Source organism: Eimeria acervulina, genomic scaffold, assembly GCF_000499425.1.
Source record: "Eimeria acervulina Houghton genomic scaffold, Eah_scaff83, whole genome shotgun sequence".
NCBI classification, from domain to species: Eukaryota; Apicomplexa; class Conoidasida; order Eucoccidiorida; family Eimeriidae; genus Eimeria; species Eimeria acervulina.
In genome coordinates, this window is record NW_013549576.1 from 1 (window position 1) to 12565 (window position 12565).

At 51.3% G+C, this 12565-nt stretch overlaps 2 protein-coding genes across 2 annotated transcripts; both read right to left on the bottom strand.

The window, feature by feature from the left end:
- Position 1: 1 nt before the first annotated feature.
- On the bottom strand, positions 2–3443 carry EAH_00014210 (hypothetical protein; the record flags this gene model as incomplete). Its single annotated transcript, XM_013394303.1, has 5 exons — positions 2–800; positions 1032–1175; positions 1290–2723; positions 2866–3096; positions 3294–3443. Coding segments are annotated over 5 exons (2758 nt in total), but the record flags the coding sequence as incomplete, so codon positions are not given.
- A 1762-nt stretch (positions 3444–5205) lies between these two features.
- EAH_00014220 (hypothetical protein, conserved) lies at positions 5206–10546 on the bottom strand (the record flags this gene model as incomplete). The annotated part of the gene is made up of 3 exons (XM_013394304.1): positions 5206–9101; positions 9410–10402; positions 10510–10546. The coding sequence occupies 3 exons, from the start codon at positions 10544–10546 to the stop codon at positions 5206–5208; spliced, it is 4926 nt and encodes a 1641-aa protein (XP_013249758.1).
- Positions 10547–12565: the final 2019 nt, after the last annotated feature.

Consider the following 12565-nt stretch of genomic DNA (forward strand, 5'->3'; position numbering starts at 1 on the left):
GCTGGGCGCGGTCGCCGACCTTGAGGCTGTCGCTGTCGAGAACCTTCCTCTCTATCTCTAGAGCTCTCTTTGTCATCGTCAGATTCTTCACCCTCTGCTGCGGCGTTCGTCTCAGCAGGCCGGCTGCGGCGCTGCTGCTGTCCTCCGTGCTGGCGGCTGGTTGTTGTATTTCCTGTGCTTCGCGAGCTGGTTGTATCTTGTGCGCTGCTATCATCGCGGCGTTCAGCGCTGGACTGACGTTGTCTTCGGTTTGGGCTCCGGGTGTTCTGTTCCGTTTCGGGTTTTTCGTCCCTTCGTGAGCTGCCTGTACCCTGGTCCCCTCCCTCACTGTTTTCGTTTTGTGTAGTAGTGGAGGCAGTGTTTTGGTTTCTACCGGTGTTGCCGCGGCGGGACCGAGGCTGAGTGCCATTGCTCTGCTCGCTCGACTCATTGCTGTTGGCGGCGACTTTCTTTTTGGGAGAATCTGAATTCTCTGTTCTTTTGCGGCTTTCTGTGCTGTCTGCAGACCGTGTTCCCCCACTCCTCCCCCCTCCTCTCCGTTCGCCGTTTCCGCTGGATGGTTTGTCTTTTTCCTCTGGGTCTTCTGTATTCTTCTTCTTGTTTTCTTGAGATTCTCCAGGTTCTCGCTTTTTCTGCTGCTCTTTCTTTGTTGAGTCCTTTGGCTTTTCGCCGCCCTCATGCTTGGCCTGTTCTTTAGTTTTCCCCTTCTTCTGAGCCTGGTGCATTGCATTCTTATCATTCTTTGCCTTGCCTGAAGGCGGCGGGTCGAGTGGGCAGTACCACTGGGGAGGCTTTTGCACCTGATAGAGCAAACATCCTAGCAGATCGGCACAGTAAATAGTGCGTATCGGAAGTATTACATAAATCCAAATTCTTAGCCAAATTCATTTCATAGTGAGTAACCGGTTCGTCGTTGAGAAATTACTAAGAACATGTTCAAGAAAACCAATTTGGCGAAGTTTCTGGTTACGAGCAGTTGCATATTCCTCTGCGAGCCAGTGAAGGCCCAGAAAGTATTTACAATAACTCACGACGTGAACGCAAAAGTCGCCCTCCGGCTTCCCATCGCAGATGATGTTTGGAGCCATGAGCTCAACCCGGATGCAGACGAATTGTTCCAAGTCTAGCGAGAATGGCGGATCGCAGGTCCAGTCAACAGGTGTTTGTATTTCCTCCTACAGCAGCATTAGAAGCCCAACGCATACAGTGTTGAGCAATCTTTGAACTTTTCAGGCAAAGCTCGAGTGGGGAGGAAGTCATGGACCATTGCACCAGAAACTCAAACTTACTTCCCAACACCCTGGTATGTAGTCTAGCCCTTCAAGGCGTCTTCCACGTCCACCTCGCAGCCTTCTCTCTACCTCTGTATGGCTTTCACTGGGTACACGTGTCTTCATGAGAGTTCTGGCACCGATTGCGGGGTCCTTTTGGGGGTTATTCGTGAAGAGACGCCCGACGCCCTGCAGCCGGCTGGCTTGCCTCCCCTCTACGCTTGCAATGTAAGTTTCTGCGGTCATGTTGGCTGCACCGTCAACGTACCTGTACTCCCCCAGCACTGTATTCGTAGCATGAGCTTCAGATGGGGTACCGTTTAATTGTACAGTTGGATTTGCGGAGGCATCCTTGTCAACTACGTTTGTACTTTGTCTACTTAGTGGGATTGACGGTCTTTGCAAAACCGACCTCAGTTTCTGTGAAATCCCAGGTTCCCGAGAATCCTCCCCATGCGTGTATGCCGAATTTTGTTGTTGACGCGCGAATGGACCTCTCTCACTTCCTATGGGAGAGTCAAATCGGTGGTCATGCCACACTGCAGGACGCACAGAAGGTTTCATGCTGGTTCCAATGGGGTTTGCAAGCTTGTTATGCGAGTACAGCAACTTTTGATTCATCAGTGTCATGACGGAGGTGGGGCCGGCATAAGGAAGTCCCACTGGGTTGACGAAGGGCAATCGAAGGTGAGAACGTGTTGATGCGTCTTTGGAGTGTGGGCTTTCTTCCTGAGAGTTTTCGTTTGCAACATGATGCTCTGCGTTTGAGTTCCAGGGAGGCAGATAGAGTGCCCTATTTTTGGCTGCGTTTTCCCGCTCGGCTAGGGCATCCTGATCAGGCTGTGACACCGACGCCTTTAGTCTGCGCCGACGGACAAACTCAGGAAATACATCCGAAAAAAATTCATTAGGCGCATATTCGGGGCCCTCTGTGATGTCCTGCCACTGATGGCCAAATGGTTGACCTTCCGTTTCTCCGTAAGAAATAGAAAAAGCCGACTCATCCAGCCCAAAGTCGAAAGCACTTTCAAATCCCGCACTAGGGAATATTTCCTGGGTGCCTTTAGGAACTCCATCTACATTCTGGTAAAGTTCCACACTCTCATCAGAAGCCACGAATTTGGCACCGAGATCCTGACGTAGCGTTTCCCATCGACTTGATTTCTTTCCTTGCTCGTGCTCGGCGTTGCTGTACGTTACCTTGGAGTGGAAACTTGGGGCGCCTTCCTGCTTTTCGTGAAGGAATACACCTGATTTAGTTATGTAAGATGCCGGTTCCGTGCCGGAATCCGCTTCACATGGTGCTTCTCGACGTTGGATGCACAGCCCATCAGATTCAAAGAAACCTGGACTGCAAACGGCCTTGGGCGGCTCTGCAGTGATGTGCTCGCAAAGATTGTCGTGATTGAGTCTTCCTTTTAAACATTCCAATATAAGAGGAGAAACTGTGCGCTGGTACGGAAACAGCACAATAAGCAGACGCATCGCATTACGTACAATACATAGGGCTCTCTTATGGTTTGTGCTGCAGCATCTGCCAAAGTATGCAGAAGATAACTAAAGGCAGAGTAATGGGCGTCGAAAATGGTCGTACCTCAATGCACAAGTCGCCTTCTAGTTTCTCATGAGGACCCCAACAAGCCATTTTCATACGAGCCACTCTTGTAGAAACACACTCCTTCATGCCATCAACAACATATTCCGTGAATCCTCCTGGACAGTATGTTGCTTCTGGCAGCGCCAATACCAAACACAGTCCGTCACGGAGTACACCATTGGGGCAAACCGTCAGCGGCTTCATTGAATGCGTCATAACGCACCGTTTCTGCGGGAAACCATTCCAGATGGGCAACACAAGCAAACTGAAGCCACAGGAGAAGCAGACAGATGATGATATGCCAAACTGCATTCATTGATTCCCTTAGTGCATTTATTCAAGTATTAGCGAATGTGCGTGCGGAGTCTGAACAGGACAAGTTTGCTTGCACTGGAGGAAACATGCAACAGCATGAGTTTGCTTACGCCTGTCACATCCATCACATATGGTTCTGGACATTTCCTGGAGGGTAGGCTTGCATGCTTGCCCTTTGAGTCTGGCTTGGCTAGCGCTGGAGGCCAAGCTAACAGGAGCGCCACGAGGGCTGCAATGACTGCGTGGTGGGCCAAGCTCATGGTAAACCTGCTCTAGTGACCTTTGTGTTTGCCTTCTGTATGGATCTGCAGGAATAAGAATAATAGTATACCTATACGCTAGCGCACTTGAGCAGGCGGATCATGCACGCGGGGGGACCATTGGCTCTCACCACACCTAGTGGTGACGCTGATTTAAACCAAATGGTCCGGGGCCTACACCCCCTATGCGTGCATCATCTAGGCTGTCAGTTTAGGCCATGAACCAGAACAGCATAAACTTTTTGTCAAAGGAAAAGTGCGTCTTGTTGCGTGCCGCCGACGACACGATAGGGGGGTCCATCAGCGGAGTTCGCTCCGGACACTGCGATGAAATTCTGAGCAAATGATATCTGCAGCGCATCCCAAATGCAAAGCAAAACCAAATAATGGTTATAAGCATGAAGAATCAGCAGAATTCACCACAGACACCTCGAAAATGGGGTTTTGGGACTGCCGCACATCGTGACAGGTGGTGGCGGTGGCTGTGGGGCGAGAGGAGGGGCCCATTAGAGGAAGCCCTTTTCAGGAAAAGTACGATGCAGGATAAACTTAAGCCACAAGCGCTGTGAATCATTCCTCTATAGTGCCTCGATCCGCACTAAAAGGCTCCTTAAATAGGACCGGAGTGCTTCGCTAAGGAGGCGAGCACGGAAGAGCGTGCTTTGGCTTGCCTGGTTTAATAGGCTTGACTTTTCTAAACTTTGTAATTACAACACCCTTCATTTGTAAAAACATTTCCTATGGCGGTTGTCCAAGGTTTTCGTTGTCAAAAGCAAATATCAACTCTCCTGCTTACCTACAGCTGCCACGGTTTCCTCGCTGTGGCGGATTAGTCATTTCTCCTTAAACATACATGAGTTTCTTGGTTAAACATTACACCACGGAATGCACGGCCTACTTGCTGGTTTTTTTCTGTTGCTCTTCCATTTGTCGGTATGCTTCTGCGCGCGTTGTTGATTCAATTTGTGCAGACCACTGGGAGTCTCTCAAAAACATCTTATTTCTTGATGGTATACTTGATTGGCGAAGCAGATAGAAGAATGCTGGCCCCACATGTAAATGACAGATGCATGCTAACAGCCTCATGGCATTCACCCTTTGTCACCCTTTGTCCGATTTTTTTTCTTTGCTCGTTGATAGCAAAACTAATGTGACGAGCCTCTAGTTTAGTCACTTCGTGTCAATTGACTTCAAGGGCTTAGTGTAGCCGAGACCCCTCTAGCTCTTTGGCCGTCTGCTTCTTTGCTGCGTGGTTAGGCGAATGCCCCTGTGCCGCATTTTTTGCTTCTGATTTACACATCTAGTGGGTCTCTGCGTGCCACAAACACTAACGAGGAAATAGCATCAACGCTTGCTTTCGGTTGTCTTAAATTCCGGTTGCGAATGATCACTTCGGAAGAATACGCGGTTTCTTATAGCTGCAATTCTACTTAAAGGTTCTTGGGAAAAAGACAGGCTGGAGGCCTTTTAATCCCTAAATCCTGTGACGTAGGAAACACGTATCCAGGAAAAGACCAGTCCTTAAAACTCTAAGCCATTTTTACTCTTCAAGTCGAAACCAGTTCACCTTTGAGGGCTGACCGGTTCTGCTGCCCTGTTTTTGTCTGTCCCGCCGTTGAGGGAGTCGTACACAAGTCTCTGAACACCTAGTATACGCTGCTTCGGGCACCAGAAAATCCAGGGGACGTTAATGAAGGCTCCAATGTTACCTAGAGGGAGATGATAGTGAAAATGCAAGGAACTCGTTTCGAGGGAGCGAACACTACCGTCCCGCGGCAGCCTGTGCTCGCTTTGTTTCTCCAGGTTCCTTTTCGGCAGCAAAATATCGCGCATACTTTGATTGCTGTTCCTGATTCAGTGCCTTTTCTTGGACGTGCTGAGCGTGTGCTTCCTGCAGGACTTCCAGAATATTGGCGGCATACAGCGCAGCAATCTCACGTGACGTGAGATTAGTGTGGTACTGCAGAGACCAGTTCATCCTTCCGTTGACTGTCACGCAGTTGTGCGCAAAGTAGTTTAATCCAGTCCTGTGTTGACATACGATGGACCAGCTAGAGTCCACAGAGAGATCAAATGGCTTTAGTGAGTCCATCAACCCCTCTAAACCCCACAGCAAACGCTCTAGCCCACTTGTGCACTCCTTCCCCACCTGGTGCTGGTGGTGCATATTCTGCTGTTGGTCTCCCGAGTGCATGATGTCAGTAGGTAGCCTTACTTCTGCTCCAGCAACGCAGGTGCTGGTAGCGGGAAGGGATGCTGCAGCGTGCAGAGGTGATGCTGCTGGTTGACCACTGCTTCTACCAGAACGCCTGTTGCTACGGATTGGTCTTCTGCCTCCGCATTGGCATTTGCCCCTAAGAACTGCTTCTGCTGCTCCTGGTCCACATGGATGCTGCGAGGGCAGAGGCGGCCGCGTCGGTCTCCTGGAGGCTCTTTGCTGCAAAAACATCTGGTGCTGCAGCGCGCGCTGCAGCAATCTTCGGTGCCTTTCTGGAACAGCTCGAAGCTGTTCATGGATTTTTGATGCAAACGTGTCGAGCGCATTCGCAGCCCACACGCCGCCATTTGAGATCAGAAACGCCGACGGTCTAGCGAAAGAATCATTTCTGACGGGGTGCAAGCACTTTAATTGCCCCTGTATTTCCTCGGCGAAGGAAGAAATGAGCTGGAAATCGAAGGTAGCTAGGGAAGGGTTAGGTAAAGAAACAAATCTATGCACAGTCTCTGTGCATGCTTTGCCAAGAGTCCATATCGCTTCCGCCTCCTGATTGCATTCCATGGGCACTCGAAGCTTCAGGGGCATCAACAACGCGTACGACCCGAGTCCAAATGGAGGGAGCTGTTCTAGATCAGGCTGCTGCTTTTCAGCTTTCTCACTGCTGCTGCTGGGCTTGCGAGTTCCCCAAAGCCATTGCGCTATCATCCTGAACCCACGTGAGATGCGACTGCCGACAGTCCGCGCGTGGGTATGCAGCCGCCTGGAGCAGCTTGTGCTGGTGCTCCTTGCGCTGTATACGGTTGCTTTGTCTGCACGATCATCTAAGGATTCTGCACTCAAAGTGCTCGTAATCGTGCAGTGCAAACTGCTGGAGGTTGAGAGGGAGCTTTGTCCTGTTGTCTCCACACAGCCCTTTGCGGTATTAAAGCAGAGATCGTCATCGTTGCTGAAGGCACCCGGAGATCCCTGCGACTCTCCTGGGCACCCACACTTTCTACGTCTGTGCACGGAACCCACAGGCTTCATGGCCGCCGCTAAGTTGGCTGCAGCAACAGAACTAACGCGCTGCTGCTGTTCAGGATTGCTGGAGAATGCATTGTTTTCATGCTGACGATCAGCACCTAGTTTGCGTGGACTCTGCTGAAGTCCCTGCTGTGTGGAGCGTCTGGTCCGGCTGCCGCTGCTGCTTCTGCTGCAGCTAGTCCCGTTTGGACTGCCCCACAAGCATGATGATGAGTGTCTTGGAGGCGGTAATGGGAGCAGGTGAGGTGAAGGAGGGTTTGCAGAAGTATAAATGGTGACGGAAGCCGCTGCCATTGCAGCAAGGGTCCGTGAACACTTGTGGCGTCTCATGCTGACAACGAGGTGTTGGAGTAAAAACTCTTCAAACTGCTTACCGTCGCTGGGATTCATCTTTCGACCCCTCGTCGGGCTCGCCACGTTCCGCTGCTGCTCCTGAAGCCACTTGTCTAGCCACCTTCTGCCACTAATAGCTTGCAGAGTATAAATGTATACTGGACCCTTGTGTTTCGCGAATTGTCTGCTAGGCATGCCAGGAACACCCTCTCCAGAAACAGGGGAACGCGTCGCCAGCTGCTGCAACATCTCGCCGATGTGGGAAAGCGACCAGCCACAGCGCAGGCTGCCCCCACTTTTTTTCCCGAACGCAACAGTCCCCTGCAGCCTTTCCTTTGTTTCCTCGTTAGCCTTGTCCATGGATCCAGAATGCATCGTCTGCAGAAGCTCGTGAAGTGAAGTGTAGGGATGCATGCCTTCGCTCACAACTGGAGAAACGCCTTGACGCTCGAGGAGATCCGACGCATAGTCAGGACTACTACAAGATCCCTTGCTGAGTAGGCTTGAGCAGGTCTCGCAGCTGTTCGGAGACTGAGTTCTATCAGAGGTTGCTGCCTTAGCGGAATCCTGCTCGGAGCTAGCGCACGTTGAAGTCAATGCAGTGTCCAGGCTTTCCTGTTCGTTGCCATGAACCCAAGCTTCCTCCTGCGGTGTTTCCCCGCCCTCCGCCTTTAGAATTTGCTCTCCATGTTGCTGAATGGAATAGGAGGACCACAACGAGTGGTGCAAATGATGGGCTTCACTTGAGGCAGCAGCAACACGGGAGAGGTCGGCGAGGAAGCCATGTTGTTGCATCACTTGATTTCTCCGCCAGAGCATGCGGGATAGCGCCACAGCCGCTGCTGTTGTAACAAGGCCATTCATTGTCATTTTTCGTTCTTTGCATGCTGCAATGAGCCCTGCCGTTAGTTCTTCTGACAGTCGGAGGGTCACTACTCCTGTAAAGGCTGTGTCTTCTGGAAATTCGCTTGTCTGTGGAGGAGGCCCACCAGCTGGCAACTCTTGTTGTTGGTTCTGCACGGGTGCTCCGCCTGGGTGCCTGTACATTGTCTGCTTAGTAGGAAGATCAGCAGATGGAAGAGCTTTTGCCAGTTCTTTATAAGCTTGGTACTCGGATCCGCAAGCTCGGAAGCGTTTGGACGGGTAGTAACATGCGAATGGATTGCGCAGTGCTTTCAGCAACTCCCTCTCCAGAAGATATAGCTTTATGTGCAGGCCGTGGCCGGGACACATCAATGGCCTGAGCGCGGTGACACAGGGTGTAACTGGAAACAACTCATTCAACGCTGGCGGAAGTACTGTCACAGGAGGTGTGAGAGGAGCGTCCGTTTGACAGTGCCTGCTTTGCAGGGCCTCATCTGCAGGGTAAGCCGCTGAGCTGTCTACAGATCCGGCAGAAACTGCAGAGAAGCGCCGGATATAACTCCAAGTGTTTGCTGATGGTGAGTCAAACGATCCTCCACTGTATTCCGTGTCGCCGAAGGGGAATAGGCCATTGCTGGTGCTTCCAGCGCTGCTACGGCGCAAGTATAGGGTTCCAGGAGAGGCTGTAGATGTGCTGCTGTTGCTGCTACCTCTCCTCCAGCGATAAGTCGGTTTAGTGAGGGGTGTCTGCATAGCCATGCTAGAAGCCAAGGCCCCCGGGGTGGGTCCTGGTTGTTGTTGTTCCAGGTTCAGTTTCTGCTGGCGATAATTTGGTAGGGGTTGAGACGCAGCTGCAGTAGTTGCTGTAAGAGCCTTGACTCGAGAGGCATACTCGGCGTAGACCTTTGCGTTGCTGACGGTGATTACAGCTCTTAAAAGCTCATCCCAAAACTCTTTCCTGCTTATTCCATCTATGGCTGAGTGGTGGAACACACCAATAATGTGGGTTCGGAAGCGCTTCCCCTTGCTGCCGCTGCTGCTCCTGCATCTGCTGCTGCTGCTGTTCGATTCCCCCAGGCCTCTTTGGCAACTGACTGGTGATGTATGCGTCCTTTCAAGACCTCTGCCCACTTGTGAGGCCGGCGGGGAGCTTTGGCTGTCTTCATCAGCAGCAGACATATCCTCTTCGGACGGCATCATCCGCAACCTCCATAAAGGGCCTGTGCATAACGCAGGTAAATAACAGCTTCTAGAGAGAGAGGTTAGACCACAGGTTGACCCCATGTGTTCCCTGCCGAGCAGTACGGGCGCAGATCATCTCAGGAGATCCAAGCTCCACAAGTGAGGGTAACAGCAATCTCAACCTTCCCCATTATTTGTTTTTGATATGCTTTTCAATATGTTCTTTGGAAGGCTCACCGCTACTCATAGGGCCATGCAGAGAGCAGCGAGACGCACCCAGCTAATGGCAGCAATTCTACATGGTTGCGCTACACTGAGTGTACAGTGCTTTGCTGCGTATTCTCACCCTCTTCACAGTTCAGAGGATGTTTCTGTTCCCATGCCATGGCTTTCATCCAGTCGCATTCCTCTAGAAGGCTTAAATCTGGGTGCATCCCTCCTTGGCCGTGTTGCTGTGGCCAAGAGAAACCGGAAGAGGAGAGAGAGTCATTGACAGTGGCGTACTGGACATCCACTACAGGCTCTCCAAGCCGTTCATGGAAAGTGAATTTAAGGTGGGCTCGTCTTCTGCAGCTGCATGGCATGGAAAATCCAAGGGGGGCCTTTTCCTTGTGCTGTCCATTCCTGCTGCCTCCCCTGTTGCTGCTGTAGCTGTTGCGGGTGCTGCTGCGCGCGTCCTGGCCCCCAATCTCCCTACTGGATTCTCGTGGGCTGAACTGGCTAGCGCTGCGGCGGGCACCCCATTCCCATGCAGCGCAACTCTCACTGCTGGTGACTCGCCTGCAGGAATTGCTGCTGCTGCTGCGGTTTGTAGCTGCACAAAAACTCCGAGAGAAGGGGCAGCTATTGGTACTGCTGGCCTCAGAATCTTCCCCGAGCAAACCATCATCGCTTGCTTGCTTTTGGTGTTGTTGCTGCTGCTGTTGCTTCTGCTGCAGCTGCAATGCGCGATGCCTAGTGGTTTCCTGGGCGTCCGACAGTCGAATAACAAGTCGTAAGGCTTGGTTCCTCCTTGCCACAATTATGGCAGCTTCCTTTAGAGTATCCAACTCTATTCGATGGGACGAAACGACTGAAATGCAATTGACTATTTGCAGGTTTCCCAGGCGCTGAAAGGCGTTCCATAAACATTCCGTAGGGTCTAAGAACCTGACGGGCGGTAAACATTCGACGTCCTCCAAACCGCTTTGCCACTGTTCTGGCAATAAAGAGTCGGTGCCACGCGTTCCATCCATGAAGATGGAGTCATGCGAGCTGTACTGTGGGAGCGGTGGGCCAACTGCAGAGCTGCCTGTAGAGGCTCGCCCGCTGCGGGGGCCGCAGACCACCGCCTGTTCACCTGAGGCAAGCGGAGTCAGCACGGGCACATGAACCTTATTAAAGATTAGTGCTAGAGGAAACGAACCGAAAGGAAGGTGGCCGCAATAAGGGGGAAGATTAACGGACCTTCAGAACAAACCTTTCGGTGGGGGGGAGGCGCCATCCCTTTTAGCTCTGCAACAGCACCCCAAGTAAGCATTGAGGCTGCGTGTAGGTATATCAATGTTAGCTAGAGATTTTATAAGCAGCACTACTCCAGCAGTATTGGCACGCGCTGAGCAGAGGACTTCCGGGCCGCTCAATGTGGGGTCAGTGGGGGGTCACCTGCGAGTGACCTTTGGTGTTTACCGCTCTCACCGAAAAAATTGAATTCGTTATGGGTAAAACAGAAATTTCACCTTCGTGAATGTAGACCTGAGACGCTGGTTGTTGTCCCTGTTTTCCTTTCCTATTGTTTGCCGTCGTCGGCGTTGAGCAGACGGCAACTATATTCAGCACCCCCTCGTGCTGAAAAAAAGAAACGGGGGCTGTTTACTTTGAAAATGTGCTGTAGAAAGGAAAACAGAAGCACAAAATGTGCCTCCTACTCCTTGTTTGCGCCACCCATCGGTGTACACACGGCGCTTGTACCTGCAGTGGTTGCCGGTCCGCGTGAGGCGGATTACCCTCGTTGGCTGCTTATGGGATGGAATCCACAATAGCAGCCGGCATAGAAAGAAAAAAACTTCGTGCAGAGACAAAAATCTCAGAGCTGGAGAATTTGCCGCTGAAGAACTTGTCAATAGATGGCCCCAACGCTCGCTCGGATGGTCAACGACGCCTGACATGCGGATCTCTGCAGATAAAGCCCTGCAGAGTGGAGCCACAGCAGCCCAGCATTTCCTTTTGGCCAGTAAAATAGGAAAATTACGGGAATATCTTAAAGCTTTGAGTCCAATAGGGGGCGATTCCACTTCGAAGAACGATAATTTCTCCGTAGCCCGCAAGTGCTCATGGACCAGATAGTTAATGCCCCTAGTTTGGGGGATATTCATCCCCGATGGCGGAAAATACATAATTTCTAGTCAATATTGTGCCCAGGTGAGTTAATCAGCGGGAGATTTGTAGCGATAAAACAGTATTCGAGGGCAACCACAGCTTTGCAGTAGCCACCACCCTCAACAGTTACCTTGTTTTTCCACTCTTGCTACGGCACGAGTGGAAGAAAAAGTGCAAGCAGTAGACGATTTGGATAAAGAATATATAGACTAAGAAAAGCAAGCAAAAGAAATCTGATAGGACAAAGCTTCTTGCGTTGATATGTGAGCGAAACCTCCCCCAAGGGACTTCAATGTTGTAACGTGTTGTGTCCGATGTTGGCACATGAACACTTACTTGGCCATTCTAGGCAGCCCGCTCGCACGCAGAAGTACAAAAATTGTCTACAGCGTCAGAGCAGACAACAAAAGGGGGTGTGAGCTTGCATGCGAGCGAGCCTTGCGGCTGTCGTTGCAGCGACGTGCCGTCCAACTCATGACAGGCCGCTGGCCCGCCCACATGCCCAGGTCCGTGGGCCGTTGTGCTCAAAATGTCTGGAGACTAGAGAGAAGGTCTGCTGCATTATAGGAACTCTTTCGTGGAGTTTTTTGGCTAGATCTTAGCTCACACTGGTCCTAGGATGACTTCGAAGACTCTCGTTACATTTGATAGGACCCCACGGTTCATCGGGGCAGGTGCGAGCAACGAATCCCACCGCCACAGCAAGGGTGTCTATTGCATAGCAGTGACTAGTACCGATGGTGTCTTAATAATTTAACAAGGGTTTTCGCGAAACTCGTCCTAAACCTTATTCAAAAACTCAGCACCAGTCTCCTCCTGCATTATGGAGACTGATTAAGATTTATGACGGATGCTGCGATGGGAATAGTGGAGGAGTGAGCTGCTTCTCTGGAGTTGTATTTCTGTCTCCAAGATGCACCATAGGAGCTATAGTTGCTAGTGGCATCTTTCTTAGAAGGGGAGGCGGGTAATGCTATTCCTAAGGACAATTTTTGCTGAAGAACGTCCGGATTATGGATGCCCGCTGAGGTACGCTGCGCTGTAGCTTTGTTTTCAGGTCGGCAATGGAACAAGCTACGGCGGAACGGAGCCTGATCGACAGGATCAATCTTTGGTGAGAAGTCCAACAGTGGGCTACCTTAGA